General features: G+C 35.1%; 1 protein-coding gene across 6 annotated transcripts in view; it reads right to left on the bottom strand.

Annotated features, from left to right (window-relative positions):
- The window catches only part of Etaa1 (ETAA1 activator of ATR kinase), a 40,085-nt gene extending 25,331 nt beyond the window's left edge, over positions 1-14,754 (bottom strand). For 5 of the 6 annotated variants that reach the window (XM_087216278.1, XM_087216277.1, XM_087216276.1 and 2 more), the window contains exons 1-5: positions 14,437-14,754; positions 12,855-12,983; positions 12,539-12,615; positions 9,382-9,494; positions 7,182-9,151 (exon numbers count right to left, since the gene is read on the bottom strand). In XM_087216278.1, the coding sequence (XP_087072404.1) occupies positions 7,182-9,151; positions 9,382-9,494; positions 12,539-12,615; positions 12,855-12,983; positions 14,437-14,629 (2,482 nt within the window). In that variant the 5' untranslated portion in view covers positions 14,630-14,754. Of the gene's footprint in view, positions 1-7,181; positions 9,152-9,381; positions 9,495-12,538; positions 12,616-12,854; positions 12,984-14,436 lie in introns of those variants that run through there. The other variant, XM_087216280.1, reaches the window with a different exon arrangement.
- Between the last annotated feature and the right edge of the window lie 1,582 nt (positions 14,755-16,336).

The raw sequence follows: 16,336 nt of genomic DNA on the forward strand, positions 1-16,336 counted from the left end.
TATATCATTCTAGCATAAAAACAATCATTAACAATATGTAAACAAATGGTATGGTGTATTCAAATAGAACCTTGTTTATGGACAATAAAATCTGAATTTGCTACAATTTTAAATGTCATATTTTTTCTTTTGATTTTTTTTTTCAACCACTTAAAATGTAAAAACTACTTTTAGTGTGGGGTCTTTGTACAAAAACAAGTTATACACTGAGTTTGGACAAGCCACAGCATGCTCTTAATAAGTGGGTTTTGAATCAAAGGTATTCTCTGGAGAACAGCTTGCTACACATCAAAGTAAAAGTAGGTAGAAACATACAAAATATTGACACAGTTAATATTAAGAGATGAAGTACTAACAATAAGCTTACAGAAAAACTGATAAGGTAAGCTAAAAAGCAGATTATCCATCTATTTAAAAATGCAGATAAAATGACATGAGTTTTGGGAAAGCTGCAATACTCCAGAGATATTAGCCTTTAATGGTATTTTAACTGCAAGTAAATAAATTCATATTAGAAACATGATTGAGTTAGTTACAATATGTTCACTTCAATGTAAATTTAAATATTTAAAATTATAGGTTGACAATTTTGAAAGCTTCAAAGCATCTAGTTTGGGGTATGATATGAAGAAACACTCATTGTCAGTGTTTTTAAGTACATAAATTTGTTTTGCTTTGTTTTAGATATAAGGTCTTGCTATGCAGTTCCGGTAGGCCGCGAACTCCTAGCAATCTTCCTGCCTCTACCTCTGTAGTGCTGGAATTACAGGCATGCACCACCATGCCCAGCTTAAGTACATGGACATGGACGGGTGTTAACTTTTTTGTAGGGAAACTTGGCAATATCCATTAAAAACAAAAATATTCTTTATGATAGTTTTCTAGGAATTAACAGATATAAACACAGAAGCATGGAGAAATTTATGTAAAAGGATACTCACTATAGTTTGTAATTACGCAAAAAATATACTGTAACTAACCTAAATTTCCAACAGAAAAAAAATTACAGTACATCCATATAAATAACATTGCTGATTGCTGCCTATTCATGAGAAAAACTGAAATAAAATTATATTTATTAACTAGAAAAAATAGCTATACTGAATAAAGACTAAATGAGGCTGGTAAATAATGGGCATATAGTATATTATTCCTTCTATTTAAAAAAAGGTACAGGTATTATACACAAATACATGCAGATGTATATAATATATGTGTGTATATATATATGTAAACACATACAAACACATTTTTGGAGGATTTTTTGAGGCCACTATGTGGCCCAGGGTGGCCTCGAACTCGCGATGATCCTCCTGCCTCAGCAGTCTCCTGAGTGCTAGGATCATAGGCATGCGCCACCACATCTGGCTCCAAACACATTTTTTTTTTAAAATTTAAAAATAACTTTATTGATCCCAGGCTCCCAGGGCAGAGAAGCTCAGCGGGTCCCAGCACCCAGAAGGAAGCTCCCAGCCTCAATCCCAGGCTCCTAGGGTAGTGAAGCTCAGCTGGTCCCAGCACCCAGAAGGAAGCTCCCCCGCCTCCATCTCAGGCTCCTAGGGCAGTGAAGCTCAGCTGGTCCCAGCACCTGGAAGGAAGCTCCCCACCTCCATGCCAGGCTCCTAGGGCAGAGAAGCTCAGCTGGTCCCAGCACCCAGAAGGAAGCTCCCTTGCTGCCATCCCAGGCTCCTGGGGCCAAGAAGGAGAGCCAGTCCCAGCACCCGGAAAGAAGCTACCCACCTCCATCCCAGGCTCCTAGGGCAGTGAAGCTCAGCAGGTCCCAGCACCCAGAAGGAAGCTCCCTGCCTCCATCCCAGGCTCCTAGGGCAGTGAAGCTCAGCCGGTCCCAGCACCCAGAAGGAAGCTCCCCCACTGCCATCCCAAGCTCCTAGGGCAGAGAAGGTGAGCCGTGGGGGTGCCAGAAGCACCCCCCCCACCATGGAAATGAGAAGACACATAAAAAAGCCTCAAAAGCAGACTTCCAGATCACCTACAGTTTCCCAAAGGGAAACGAGATGGAACAATCTGATACACAACCACCTGGACTCTCTGAACTGGCAACAAAAGAGGATCTGGGAAAAATGAAATCCGAAATAATTAGATAACAGAAAAGATTTTGCTCATGGTACAAGACATGTTTAATAAATCTAGACAGGACACAGATGAAAAAATAGAGGATCTGAGGAACATGATGGAATCCCAACATAGGAAACAAATGGAATCCATAAAACAGATACAAACAGATCTCCAAGAGATTAAAAACTCCATCGAAAGTCTACACACCAGAATGAACCAGTATGAGGATAGAATTTCAGATATAGAAGATAAGATTGCAATTAGTGACCAGGAAAAGAAAAATTGCTTTAAAATTGTAAGGGAACATGAAAAATCAATCCAGCAGTTGCTAGACGATGCAAAGAAGAATAACATGAGACTGATTGGAGTCAGTGAAGAAAGAGGAGAAAGTGCAGATGACATAAGAAAACTGTTCACAGAAGTGATGGCAAAAAACTTCCCAAGCAGGGAAAAAGAACTTGACATACAGATGAGTGAGGCATATAGGACTCCAACTAACCTTAATCAAAAAAAATCTACACATAGGCATATAATAGTTAGGATTCCAGAAATCCAACAGAAGAACAAAATTCTACAAGCAGTGAGAGAAAAGAAACAAATCACATACAAAGGAAAGCCCATCAGAATCACAGCAGACTTCTCAATGCAAACCCTTAAGGCAAGAAGAGCTTGGAGTGATGTATTTCAAGCCCTAAAGGAAAACAGCCTCCAACCCAGATTGATATACCCTGCAAAGCTATCTTTCAAAACTGATGGAGAAATAAGATATTTTCATGATAAAGAGCACCTCAGGAACTTCATGAATACCAAACCAGCACTCCAAAAACTTTTAGACAATACCCTAGGAAAAGACAATGAGGATCACAACCCCAGGAAACCCAACAGAATGAATCCATTGGGCATGACAAATTAAACGCAAAGGGGGAGAATCCAACAAAAAGAAAAAGTCATGACAAGGCTTTGAAAACTTTCGACTTCATCTCCCTAATGAGGGTATAATTCAATCTTATTATTGTACTGATTAGTATTTTTCTGATGCTAGAGTTGCACACCATTCCTTGTGCTATACTGGCTATTTATCATCTTCTTATGTCTACTTTTTAATTGGGTTGTCTATGAATGAGCTCTAAGAATTCTTTATATATTCTGCTCATAAGTTATATGCATTGTAAACTTGGTCTGTTTAAGGACTACTTTTCATTTTAATGATGTCACTTAAAGTTCTAAATTTTGATGGAATCTCATTTTTCAATTTTTTTTCTTTTATACATCATGTTTTTTGTATCCTAGGTAGTTCTTGCCTACTCTGAATTCATAAACATTTTCCCTTACAATTTCTTCTTAAAGTTTTATACTTTTAGGCTTTCTTAGTTAGGTTCATAGCTCCCTTCGAGTTATTTTCATGTATGGAAATAAAGGGTTGAGGTTAATTTTTTATATATGGATACCAGGTGTTCTAGTGCCGTTTGCTGAAGACACTATCTCCTTCTTGGCTCTTGAATCGAGTTTATATTCCATAAAATGCTAATGTTAAATAATCTTTCAAAACTCAGTGGACCATATATGTGTGGTTCTATTTCTAGATTCTTCATTTTATTCCAATGATCTATATGTCTTTCCTTACACCACCACTGCCTTGATTATTGTAGCTTTAGAAGAAGTCTTAAAATTGGGTGCTAAACGTCTTCCAACACTGTTTTTGTTTTTCACTTTTCTGGGTCCTTTGTACTCCTACATAGCTTTTAAATTTCAATATCCAGTTCTTCATTTATAGCAAGTATACAAAGACGTGAATTTTTATACATAGTGTTTTCCAATCCTGCTAAATTCAAGTACAAGTTCTAGGGGCTCCTAGAGATTTCTTAGTATTTTCTCTGTAGATGATCATTTCATCTACATACAAAGATTTTGCTTCTGCCATGCCAATCCTATCCTAGTTGTGTCATTTTATTGCCAGACTATTTTGGTTTAGACCTATGTTTTAAAGTTTAATGGACAGATGAAGAGTAGGCATATTTGCCCTCGTTCCCCACTTTAGGGAGAAAGCATTGTATTGTCTCCATTCATAGAAGGAATTTTTGTTGGAAGTATGGAGTACATGTCTTTGATCTGTTGAGAAGGTTCTGTTCTACTTCTAGTCTCCTGATAGCTTTCACCATGAACAGCTGTAGAATTTAGTCCAATACTCTTTCTCCAACTAGTGACAGGATCATATGGGCTTTCTCCTTTCCTATGTTAAAATGATGACTTTTGGGGGTGGATTTTCCAATGCTGAACCAACACTGCCATCCCTATAATAAAACCACTTTCTACATACTGCCAGATCTGACTTCTAAGAGTTGGTTTTGTTCAACAAATTTCTATCTATGTTCATACTTTTTTCTTCTATTATCTTTATCCAGTTTTAGGAGTATCACAATGTTGATTTCCTAAAATGAGGGGAGAAGCGTTCCTTCTTTTTTCTGCTTTAAATGTTTGATATAATTTATCAGTTAAAATGTTTATGAGCCTGCTGTTGTCATATAGGTAGGTTTTCAAGCTAGGAATATACTTTAATAGGTGCTATTCAAATTTTACATTTCCTCCAGAGTTAGTTTCATTAATTTGTCTTCTAAATTACTTCTTAGAAATTGTCAAATTTATTTCAAAAAAGATTTTTGTAATATGCTTTCTATATCCTTTTAAATTCTGTAAAATCTGTGGTAATGTCTCCTAGATCTTAATATTGTAATTTGAAAAATGTATAACTGATATTGTGTTACAGGAAGAAAAGGTCTAAAAGAGCAGGAGAATCTGGAGGGGTAGCAGAAGGGAAAAAAGGGAAAGGAAAAAATATGAGAAGAGGAAAAAAAATGGAAACAAGGTCTTTGCAAATAGGGAAGGGTGGAGGGGGTGAAGGGAGGGCAAGGGAAGGGGAAAAAAGATAAGAACCAAGAGACTCATGTAATGGTACAAGATCCCAATGATGAATGTAATTGTATTTTATACCTAAAATGTACCAATAAAGTTAATGGGGGAAAAAAACAAACAAACTTTATTATCAAACACACACATATACAGAAATTAAAACCGTTCAAAGAAGAACAATGCAAGGGAAAAAAAACCTACAATAATATTTAAATACAGCAGAACTCAGCTGAAACAAAAGTGAAAAGCACTTAAAGCACTTAAACAACACACTTTTTTAATAGCCACAGAAAATACTCCATGATGTATATAGCAAACTAGTGGTTTGCTCTGATAAAATGGCAGAAAATGGGAAATTGAAGATTTAATTTGTTAAATCAATTATTCTTTGTCTTATTTCTCTTTTTAAGTAAGCAGCCTATCACTGTTAAGTTTAAAAGAAATGGGGAGTCATTTAAATAGGAAAGTTGTAGCAGAAACGGCCAACAAAAGTATCACTCAGAACCTAATGACAGAACATAAACTAATGTTAAAAGAAACCAGGTGGGCATGGTAGCACATATTTGTAATCCCAGCACTATGGGAAGTTGAGGCAGGAAGACCGTAAATTCAAGCTAATCCCGGGCCACTTTCGTGACTGCAAGATCCTGTCTCAAAAAAGATTAAAAAAAAAACGGGTTGGGGATGCAGTGCAATAAAGCCCTGAGTTCAATCTCCAGTATCACAGAACACATACAGACCACCTAAAAATTCACCATATTAGCACTGATCTATGTAATAGATTTTAAAAAGTCCTAAAGTTAGTTTCAAGTGATAGAGACTAAGAAAAATCTCTAATTACAAGCCAGCATACTAAATACTGTAACAGACGTCACCATCTTGGAGAAAGGAAATCTAAATCATTGTGAGTAGGTAGAAACACACTGTGTTTTAAAGGACAAATGGAAACTGGCCTCATGTGTGGACTGAGGGCTTTGTTTTTGGTAAAGAAAACAGCACTTGGAAAGACATGAGACTAGAGACTAGCAAGCACTGCGCATTAAGAACCAAAATTAAGCCAGATATACTCTTATAAAAAATATACTATCAGTGAATTACAAGATTTTCATACAATACTGCATAATGTTCATTCAAATATTTATTGAACATCTAAGTGTCAAAGGCTATGGCAGGTAAGGTATTTGCTGGCAAAACAGAAACACTAATATTTAATTACAATTTGTGATAAAAAGGAAGACAATTTAGAAATGGTAGAAAATTTTTCAGAAAGACCTACTTGCAGACTCTTCAAAGAAATCTGTGAGAAATTATTACTTATAATGAGACATAAGGATAAGAAAGCACAAATGAAATAATGAGGGTAGGGGGTCCAATGTTGGGAAACAGTTTTAGTGAAAGAACAGCAGTCTGAATTCTTGAACAAGGAAAGAATGCATCCTGTTTAAAAAACAAAGCTGATGCAGCCAAGGCTTAGTAGGACAGGGGACTCAAGAGAGATAATTAAGGGCTTTGTAGATCACAGTGTAAAATTTGGATGTCATTTGAAATATGATGGACAATTACTGAAGTTTCACATACAGAAATGTCATGTTTGCCAATCAGATTTTAAAAAAAGTATTCTACTATTTACAGACTAGAATTGAAAGGGTACTCATAAAAGAATTGCAATAATCTAGTGAAGGAATGTACATTTGGAGAGGGTTGTTGTGGTTAAGAACAAGAAAGATGGATGATCTTAAGTTACAAATTCTGAGGCACAATCAATGGAATTTATTGACAGAATGAAGAATTGGGGAAAACAGGAATTGGAAGAATCAAAAATGACAGGCTCTATCAAATAAGTAAATCCCAATCCTGTCACAACTAGCATAGTGAATGTATTTAATTAGAAAACTCCAAAATTTTAATTACTGGTCACCTCAACATTCTGTTAAGAGTAAGAAAGTTAAAACATGAGATATTTAGCAAATATACATATTAAATCTAACACTTTAATATATTTAGAAGTATGATTTTCTTCATAATTTCAATAAGTTATTGAACAAATATTTAGACTCCCTACTATATATGTCAGTCACTGTTAAGTACTGGGAAAGAATCCAATGTATTCCTTTGAAACACAAACCACCTACTCTGTGTACTATAGCATAATTATCTACATCTATAGTAGTATCGAAGAAAACTAGTTTTATACATACCTTTTGAAGACTGTTTCGAAGATTCACAAAGTTTCATCAAAGATCGCTGTGGGTCAGTCTTCCATGAGATGACAGGTTTTTTTTCCTCTAGGCTATGTGTAATTTTGGTAGCAGTCATATGTCCTGCTATACAATTTTGACTGAACTGAGAAAGAATGTGAGAATTTTTCGGCTTTGTAAATGTATACTTTGAAGATCTATCCGTTTTGTTAAGGTCAGTTTGAGTTTCATTTGTTATGATCATACAGGATAGTCTCTGTGTACTTGACTTCTCCCTAGTAACAATTTCTGAGCTAGTATGATTTGAACTTCCTGAAAGAAGTGATTCAGAACTAGTCACATGTACTGGAACATCAGAATTATTCCAAGACACATGCACATTATTGATCTCACAATTTGAGTTCTTGGGGTACATAGTCAAATTTGTTGTTGCACCCAAAACACGTGGAGAATTTCCACACATTTTCTGCTTCTCTATCTTCACTGGTTTAACAAATTGTGAGTTATTTGTCAAGAAAGATGTCTGCACTGAAATGCTATCCATATTCAAATGCTTTGGTTGTGCCAAGTGACTTCCTCTTTTAGATACAGTAGACATGTTTTGGCCTCCATGTTTAGAATTATTATTGATCTCAAGAGTACTCCTGCTGTCCTTTATGTCTTGTTGCTGGGTTTGTCTTTCAATATCATTACATGCTTGATATAACAAATCATCATCTACATCATTTGCTTCCCAAGTAGTCTCTAATTTATGACATGCTTTAATAATTTCATTAGCAAATAACGGATCATTCCAATCATCAAAAAAAGAATCTAACTTTGATGCATTAGTTTGATTTGAGTTACGAACACTGGTTTCATTGACTAAAGTTGCAGAACCAAAAGAATCAGTATTAACAGATGCTTGGAAAGAATGCTTAAAAATGGGCTTATTTTTTGGTTCACTAGAGGATCTCGTGTTCAAAAAAGACTTTTCAGAAGCATTTATATTAGAAGTAAAGTTCATGTGAACATTTTCTTTTATTTTTGTCAAGTTATACTCAACTGCACAGTCCTGAGTTTTGTCTTGAGTAACAATTTTATTGAAAGTTCTGTCAAATTTCATTTTGTTTCCAGTGAGTGGTAATTTGCTTGGTTTACTGTTTGGATTTTGTGAAAATCTGTATTTTCTATTAGCATCTATCAGTTCTCCGTTATATGTGTTTGAAGGAAGATCTTGTAGTATTGTTGAATCTCTTAACCTGTTATCTAGACTTACATTCATTCTTGATGTACTGTTAACTTGGGCAGTTTTAGAAGGGAAAAGTTCAAGCATTTCGACATTTTGCATAACAAAAAGTTCATTTCCTAGTAAGCTTTCCCAATCTTCCTCAAAATCACTGGTAGAAAATGCATCCATGTGCTTATCAGATCCTTCCGGTCCCTTAGTTTTGGAAGTCACGTATGATTTTGTCATTGTGGGAGTATCTACTTGAGGAGAAACTGCTACTGGGGTTTTATTTGCTAGTTTTTCAGTGACCAGAGTTTTATTAGCAATGATATTCTCCTTTGTCAAAGCACTTTTTTTTCCAAAAGTAGTATTACTGTTGTACAAAAAACCATCTGACAGACCTTGGCTTAGCTGTCCACTACATTTCTGAGTAGAACCATCAAAAATTGCATTAAAGGCTGCTTCGACATTTTGGTCAAATGGCTTTTGACTGCTGGTTTGATCATTTGCCACTGATATTTCAGTGTTTCCTTCCATTGGCTTCTTTATTGCAACATTATCTATTTCAGGAACTATATCACATGATGACTGCATTTCTATACAATTTTTCCAATTATGTACAGTCTCTGTGTCTGAAATTATCTGGATAAAATCATGATTCTTCTTGATTTGTTCTTGAATCACATCTAGCTCTTCCATATTTTTATCAAATTGTTTTGCCAATTTCATAAGTTCTTTTTCTCGATTTTTTGTTTTTAATCTGTTAAGCAATTAAAAATATTCTAAGAAATCTAATTGTATTATAAATATAGTTATTTAACATAATTCAATATGTTAAAACTCCAAAATGTTAACTTACAAAATAATTTAATTCCAAAATTTTACAACTCAAAGCTAAGAAAATTTTATTTTGATATATTTATAGAAACATTATAATTAAAATTAAAAATATTCATTGAATTTCAAAAAAGGTGACAAGTTTGAACTCACTTTGTGCAGCTCACTTTTACTCTTGATTTTTCTTTTGCTACACTGGGAGTACAAGGAATAGCAGTTGCACCAATCCAAATGCCCAGCATAGAATTTGCTGTTGACTTATCATCCTTTGGAAAGGGGGAGGGGGGAGAAAAGAAAAAATTGAAAATAGTGGGATATACTGAGGTATATCTTTCTGTACCACATGACTGAATTTTTCTTATTCCCAAAGAAATGTAATTTATTGTTGGACAATTCATGTAGACTTAAACTGTGATTACTTAGGTAGAATTAATGTTAGGACTGAGTTAAAGACAGGTCAGGAATAATGCTAAGAATGAGGCAGGGATAAGAACAAAATAAAACTAGAGAGAAATAAAAAACATTAACCAGGATAAAATCTAGGAAAAGGTCAGTTTAGACTTGGATGTTTTTATTAAGCTTTTCAGTCACTTATCACATAAAAAGCGAGAAGATGAGCCTTATGAATTAACTGTAAACCAAATCAAATTCATTAACCAGTTTTTACTTCATTTTTATAGTAACTAAAATGCATGAAAATAATTGTCACATGAAGTAAAAAAAAATAATCTTATGGGGCCAAGGATTTAGTTCAGTGGTACAGTGTTTGCTCAGAATGCACAAAGCCCTGGGTTTGATCCTAGCACAGACAAAAACAACAACAACAAATCTTATTATTAGAATACAGTGAACTGGAAGCAGATTCTTCCTACAATGCTTTAATATCTAGCATAATGATAGATATAAGGAAAATGCCATTTTACATTTATATGCAAGTAAATTTAAAGCACTCCTACAACTTGGTACTTTAAAATGAAGTAAGCAATTTTCTTAACATCCACTTAAACTTAGTTGACATAAGGTTTGCAAAATATTCAAGAAAATCATTTTAACTTTTGGATTCAGTATTTTCTTTCTGTGTCAACAACAATCTTCAAGGAATTAAAGGAAAGTAATATTCTTAATGATTTAATTATAGACTCTGACCACTTACATAGTACTTTTCAATTCATTTAAGTTTCAAAGATTTAATATATCAGGAATCCAATATATGTATTTTATTATTACATAACTTACTGACTCCAAACTACAATTCTCAGATGCTAAGGTAGCTAAATAAATTACTTCAGTTCATTCTAAAGAGTATACTGTATAAAGTTATAATAAATAATAAAAAGATATCCATCATCTTTGGACAAACACTAAATACTACAAAAAGTGAAATGACTGTTCAATTAAAATGGGAGTGCATATTTTAAAAATGGCATCTCTTAAAATGTTATAAAGAAATTAAATAATGATTTGAGGATAACTCACATGAAAATAATATAAATACTTTCATTCTGAAAATATGACAAGCTTCTAAAGCGATCTTAAGACTATCAAAAGATTTATATGCTTTAAAAGTGCTCAGTTGAAAAGGGTAATATTTATAAGCACCTATTTTCACTGTATTTTTTTCTCTTACACAAGTTACCACTTGCATTTCTTTATATGAGCTATTATTTCCAGCCCATTTAGGTAAAGGATCCAATAATTTACTCAACTATCTTTTTATCACTATTTAGGCTGGCCAGCCCAAACACATTTTATTATGCTTCTTTCATGTGAAACCCACAATTAATGAAGACTTACTGTTAACTTACAGAGTAAGTAAAATTGTGGCACAAATGCTATTTAACTAATGAACCACACATAAATGAATTTCTATGACATTACAAACATGGAATGTCGAACTAGTAGCAACAGAGTTGTTTTGATTGTGCTAGTTGTGATTTTGGATATTTTACAGCTAAGAAAAATTTCATATCCTGTCTCCTCCATATGGATGGTGTTGATTCCTCATAACCACACACTGGGCAAATGCCATCTATTGTTTATGGTCAACATATAGTAACTATCCAAGGACATGTTAAGGAAAACTACCATCATTCCTTCAAAGAAATCATTAAGCAAACATTGTTCTATAAATTTAAATGTTGTTAAATAAGGAAAAGAGAGAAAAGAAAGCGAAGAAGCTCACGACAGTTTCATGTACCGGGTTTCTGTTAGGAATAGTGACAGTTAATACAATAAATGCTATTATGTTATTGGATTTGTGTCAAACAATTGACTTAAACTTGTATTTCTATTTTAGGCAAGTAGAACAATAACTGACAGCAGAAAAACTTTTGAAGATGGTTCTATTACAGGAAATAATTAAAATCATTAAAATTAGTCTTATATTTATAGTGTTCTACTTTACAATTTCTACCTAATTCAATCCTTATAAGACAAATAATAATTCATGGCTGAATGAACTGGGTTTTAAGAGTTCGACTTGCCTGGGGTCACACAGCAATAAGAAGGTGAATGAGGACTAAATCTAAATTCAGTTTTAAAGTGAAAAGATGCTAAATCAATAAATATGAAGAACAGTTTCAATGGTGAAAAACTGAACTACAGACAGCAAACAAATACTAATAAAAAAATCACAACTCTAAAATAACTAAAATACAGTCTTACAAAAATATATACAGGTGGCCCTCTGTGCCTGCAGGATCCACATCCATGGATTCAACCAACTGCAGACTGAAAATATTCAGAAAGAACTTGTGTCTGTACAGAACATGTATGGACTTTTTTCCCTGTCATTATTTCCTAAACAATACAGTATAACAACTACATACATTGTATAGATAAAAGTAATCTAGATAAGATTCAAAGCACAGGTGAGGTGCAGTGAGTGCATTTCAACAGTAGGGTAGTAGGCTAACATGTGACAACTGGAGTCTGATCTCCAGCAATGCATAAAAAGAAATAGAGAATATGGGAAGATGTGGATCAGTTATATGCAAACACTACACCTTTTTATATAAGGGAATTGAACACTGCAGATTTTGTTATCTGTGGGAGTCCTAGAACCAATCCTCTATGAATCCCAAAGAACCACTGAATATATTACTAATCTCATTTGTTTAACAAAAAACATGCATTTCAAAAACAGGAAAAATAAAGGTAATCTTTACTGCCTTATTTTTGGAAAATTATAAGACTATTATCTTTATATAAACAAACTGTACAAGGACTTACTGTACTTTTTTTTTTTTTTGGTACCAGGAGTGTACATTTTTCATTCTTTAAAATAAGATATAAAACTAGAGATATTTACCTGAGGAGCAATGCGATTAACAATATGTGAAATCACTTCACTATCTGTGGCATAAATTTGCTTTTTTCTTCCTTTACCTAAAGAAACAAAGACATTTGTATAAATTTATACAAAAAACTTAAATAATAGCTTTCAATTTTTAAAAAATTGTGAGCACTGCTTAGATGACTGCACTGACATTGCATGCACATCACAGAGACAAATTCACAAAAGATTCTCAGTATCTGTACTGTATACAAGTTCTTGGTGTTATCTGAAATTTTATTTAAATCTTAACCACTTAACAGATATTCACATAAAAATGTTAAGAAATTACCTAACTGTTTTGTCATTGGAGAATTTTGGTCCCAAAAGATATCATTCTGCCCATCTGGATCATTTGGAGAACTGAAGGTACATGATAACAAATCCATTTTCAGCATTCTCCTTGGTGTTTCATACTTTTCTATGTAAAATATGATTAAAATGACAATCATTCCATTTTAAAGCATTTACTTCACTATACTCATATAGCTTAGACTAGATTACAATATAAAATTTTCTTAAGAAAATTACATTAAACACAACTGAAAATTGTTTCACATGAAAATCCATGTTAACATTTCATAAATTTAATATTGTAGATAGCAAGTACTTTTTAAAAAATTTGGTAGCTGTATGTATGTACAATACTGCACAAGCTCAGTCAGTCCATTATCAATGAGAGATTTTGAGGAACTACCTGTAATTTACAGGTACATTTCAAAAAATCAAATGTTTCCTAACATAAAATCCAGTAAGTCTTTTACTTGCCCTTTGTTAACTCCATCTTTTTTTTTTTGTAATGAACATGTCACTTTTACAATCAGAAGGTAAGTTACTTTAAAATTTTTTGATAATGTAGACTAATAACATGGAGAAAGTCATCTATTTACTAAGTAGGTATGTTCAACCTGCACGTATTATTTTTTTATTTCAGAAACACTTATTTTTGTTGTTTTTTTTTTCAGATAACGTCTTGTTATGTAGTCCAGGATGGCCTTGAACTCCTGGTGATCCTTCTGCCTCAGCCTCCCAAGTGCTGGGGATTATAGGCGTGCACCACCAGGCCTGGCTTCCAACCTACATTAATTAGCATATGCGATCCATTTCCTAGTAAGTTTTGTCTAAAATGAAAACAAAGCTTTTGTAAATAAGGTGGGAAAAGGGGTTGAAGGGAGGGTAAGGGAATGGGAAAAAATAAGTATCACGATATATCACGTACGGGTACAAATCCCTTATGATGAATGTATACCTAAAATGTACCAATAAACTTAATTTTTTAAAAATTACTCTAATTTTTATAATTTGTGCTTTTTCCTACCCGAGTTTTAAGAACATGTTCCAGGAAAGGTTCTCTATGAGTTTTGCTTTTACTATATTATATTTGTTAAAAAGTCTTTTTAAAGGGAACGCCAAACACTGATCCTACTCTAAGGGATGTTACACGCAGCAACTTTTAGTTTCTTTAGCAGGACATAACTAAGGGTTTTCATAATCCGGTTCCCTAAAGCAAACTAGGGCAAAAAAGTTTAAGCAGAATGATTCCCCCTGAACAAGAAGCCGAGAAGGACAGGTCCGGCAGCTGTATCTCCTTGCTGCTAACTGGAGTGGCAACGCGGAGATAAATGCCCACGCAAATAGGTTAAAAAATACCCATGTCCCCCGGTGGCGGTAAGAGGGCTGCCAAACCTAACCCAGAAGTGCTAATCTGGGACGGAAGCGAGGAGTGGTGCACAGTTATTTATGGGCTCGCGAGGGGCGCGGCCCACAGAAAAAAAGCACAGTGGGGGAACCCCACCCCCACCCGCTTTCCCGCTAATGCCTGGGCTGTAGGCGGCAGCGCCAAAGACAGGTAGATCGCGCTGCCCGTGTCTCACCCTCCGGGTGATTTTTACTGCTCGAAGCGGTTGCTGGAGACCGCAGTCCAGGCCCGCGGGGATCCGAGCGGCGGGCCGACCTCAACCGCCTCCTCCCCGGCTCGACCTCCGAGCTGACTTCCTCAGGCGCGGCCGTTTTGCGCGGGGTGCTCTTCGGGCTGGGGGTGCCCCCATATTTTCTCCGCCGACTCATACCTAGGAGTCCCCCACCACCGGCCGCTTCGTTCACATTTTGCAAGGAGAACGAAGCAACAACACTACAAATCGGACTCCGCGCCAACAGCCGCTACCATTTTGGCTGGTGGCGCGCGCGCAAGAGGATCCCTCTGATTGGCTGCGTCTGGACGAGGGGCGGAGCCGTTCGTTTGCCGGCCTCGTGCGCGTGCGCAGCGGGGACCTCCTTCCGCAGAGGTAGGGGAGTGTTTTAGTCTCAGACTTCAGGAATGGAGGTCAGGCCATAGTACTTTAGGTTATTACAGTGTGGAAAGGAGATTGAATCCACTAGCAACTCTTTATTGAATTTATAACCAAAACTACACATTGCTCAAATTCAGAGTATTGTGAGTTTTAGGATTTGTTAAGAGGAAACAGTAGATATGGATTAGGAGGAAATTAAATTTTCATAGATGATATGTGCATAGAAAAATACAAAAAAATCGCTGCATGGCCTTTTAGCTAAGATCAAGTGTAGAAAAATACAAAAAAGTAGGAAACTATTAAATTTACATAAATTATTTAAGTTAATTAAAATAGGAATTAAGAGCTGCTGGATACAAAGTCAATATTGAAAGATCAATTATGTTTCAGTAATTATTAACAAAAACTGTAGCATGTGATGGCATATGCCTGTAATCCTAGTACTCGGGAGGGAGACTGAGGCAGGAGGATAACAAGTTCAAGGCCAACCTGGACAACATAGTGAGACCCCGTTTAAAAAAAACACAAAAAACAAAACAACCTGAAGTTTTCAAGATATATGACATAATAGCATATGAGATAACAACTAGAAATAAATTTAATCAAGATTGTCATCTCTACACCAAGAACTATAAAATGTTTTTAAAAGAAATTAAGAGTTATTTCACAGTTTATACTGTACCTACTGGTTGTGAAACTTACTACTCTTACCAAATTGACCTATAGATTAAGTTCAAATACATTCCAAATCTCAGGGGTGTGTGTGTGTGTGTGTGTGTGTGTGTGTGTGTGTGTGTTATAATGTGACAAGTTCATTCTGAGATTTATATGGAAATCCAAAGGGTGAAATATGTCCAAGAAACTTGATCTCTTGAAGAATAATGAAATTGGATATCTATCAGGTATTAACACTAAGGTTGTAGAAGCTAAGACAATGATATAATGGTAAAAGGCTAGACAGACAGATGAAAGAAACAAGGCGTGGTGGGGCATGCTCTAATCCCAGCACTCTAGAAAGCTGAGGCAAGAGAATCCACAAATGGAACCCAGCTTGGATAACTTGAAACCCAAACAACCTACCTTTCAACTACAGTGTTCCTACAGACAGGTTCTTTGTGATTCTAGACCTTTTCTTTTCTTTAATGTTTACTCTTATAGTAAACTTGCTGTGTTTTTGGACTAGCCAATGCCAGTTGGTCTTTATTCTTTATATCTAGTGTTGTTCATGGTAGGATGTATATAGCTTTAAAACCAACCAACCAGCTAAGAAAGCAACCAACAACCGAACAACTACATTTCCAACCTTTCTTACAGGTAAAAGGTTCTACGTGTTGAAGTTCTATCCCAAAATCTCATAAGCCGAAATCATCAGGTGGTTTTCTGGAAATATCTTTAAAAAGAACAGCCAGTGGCTTATTGCCTTTCTTCTTAATAGAAACAAGGAACTATAGGAGCCATCTTGGGACTATGAGGCCTAATGCCA

The sequence above is a fragment of the Heterocephalus glaber genome, unplaced genomic scaffold (assembly GCF_053883595.1).
Source record: "Heterocephalus glaber isolate CG9 unplaced genomic scaffold, H.glaber_assembly_v1.0 deba00001457, whole genome shotgun sequence".
NCBI lineage: Eukaryota > Metazoa > Chordata > Mammalia > Rodentia > Bathyergidae > Heterocephalus > Heterocephalus glaber.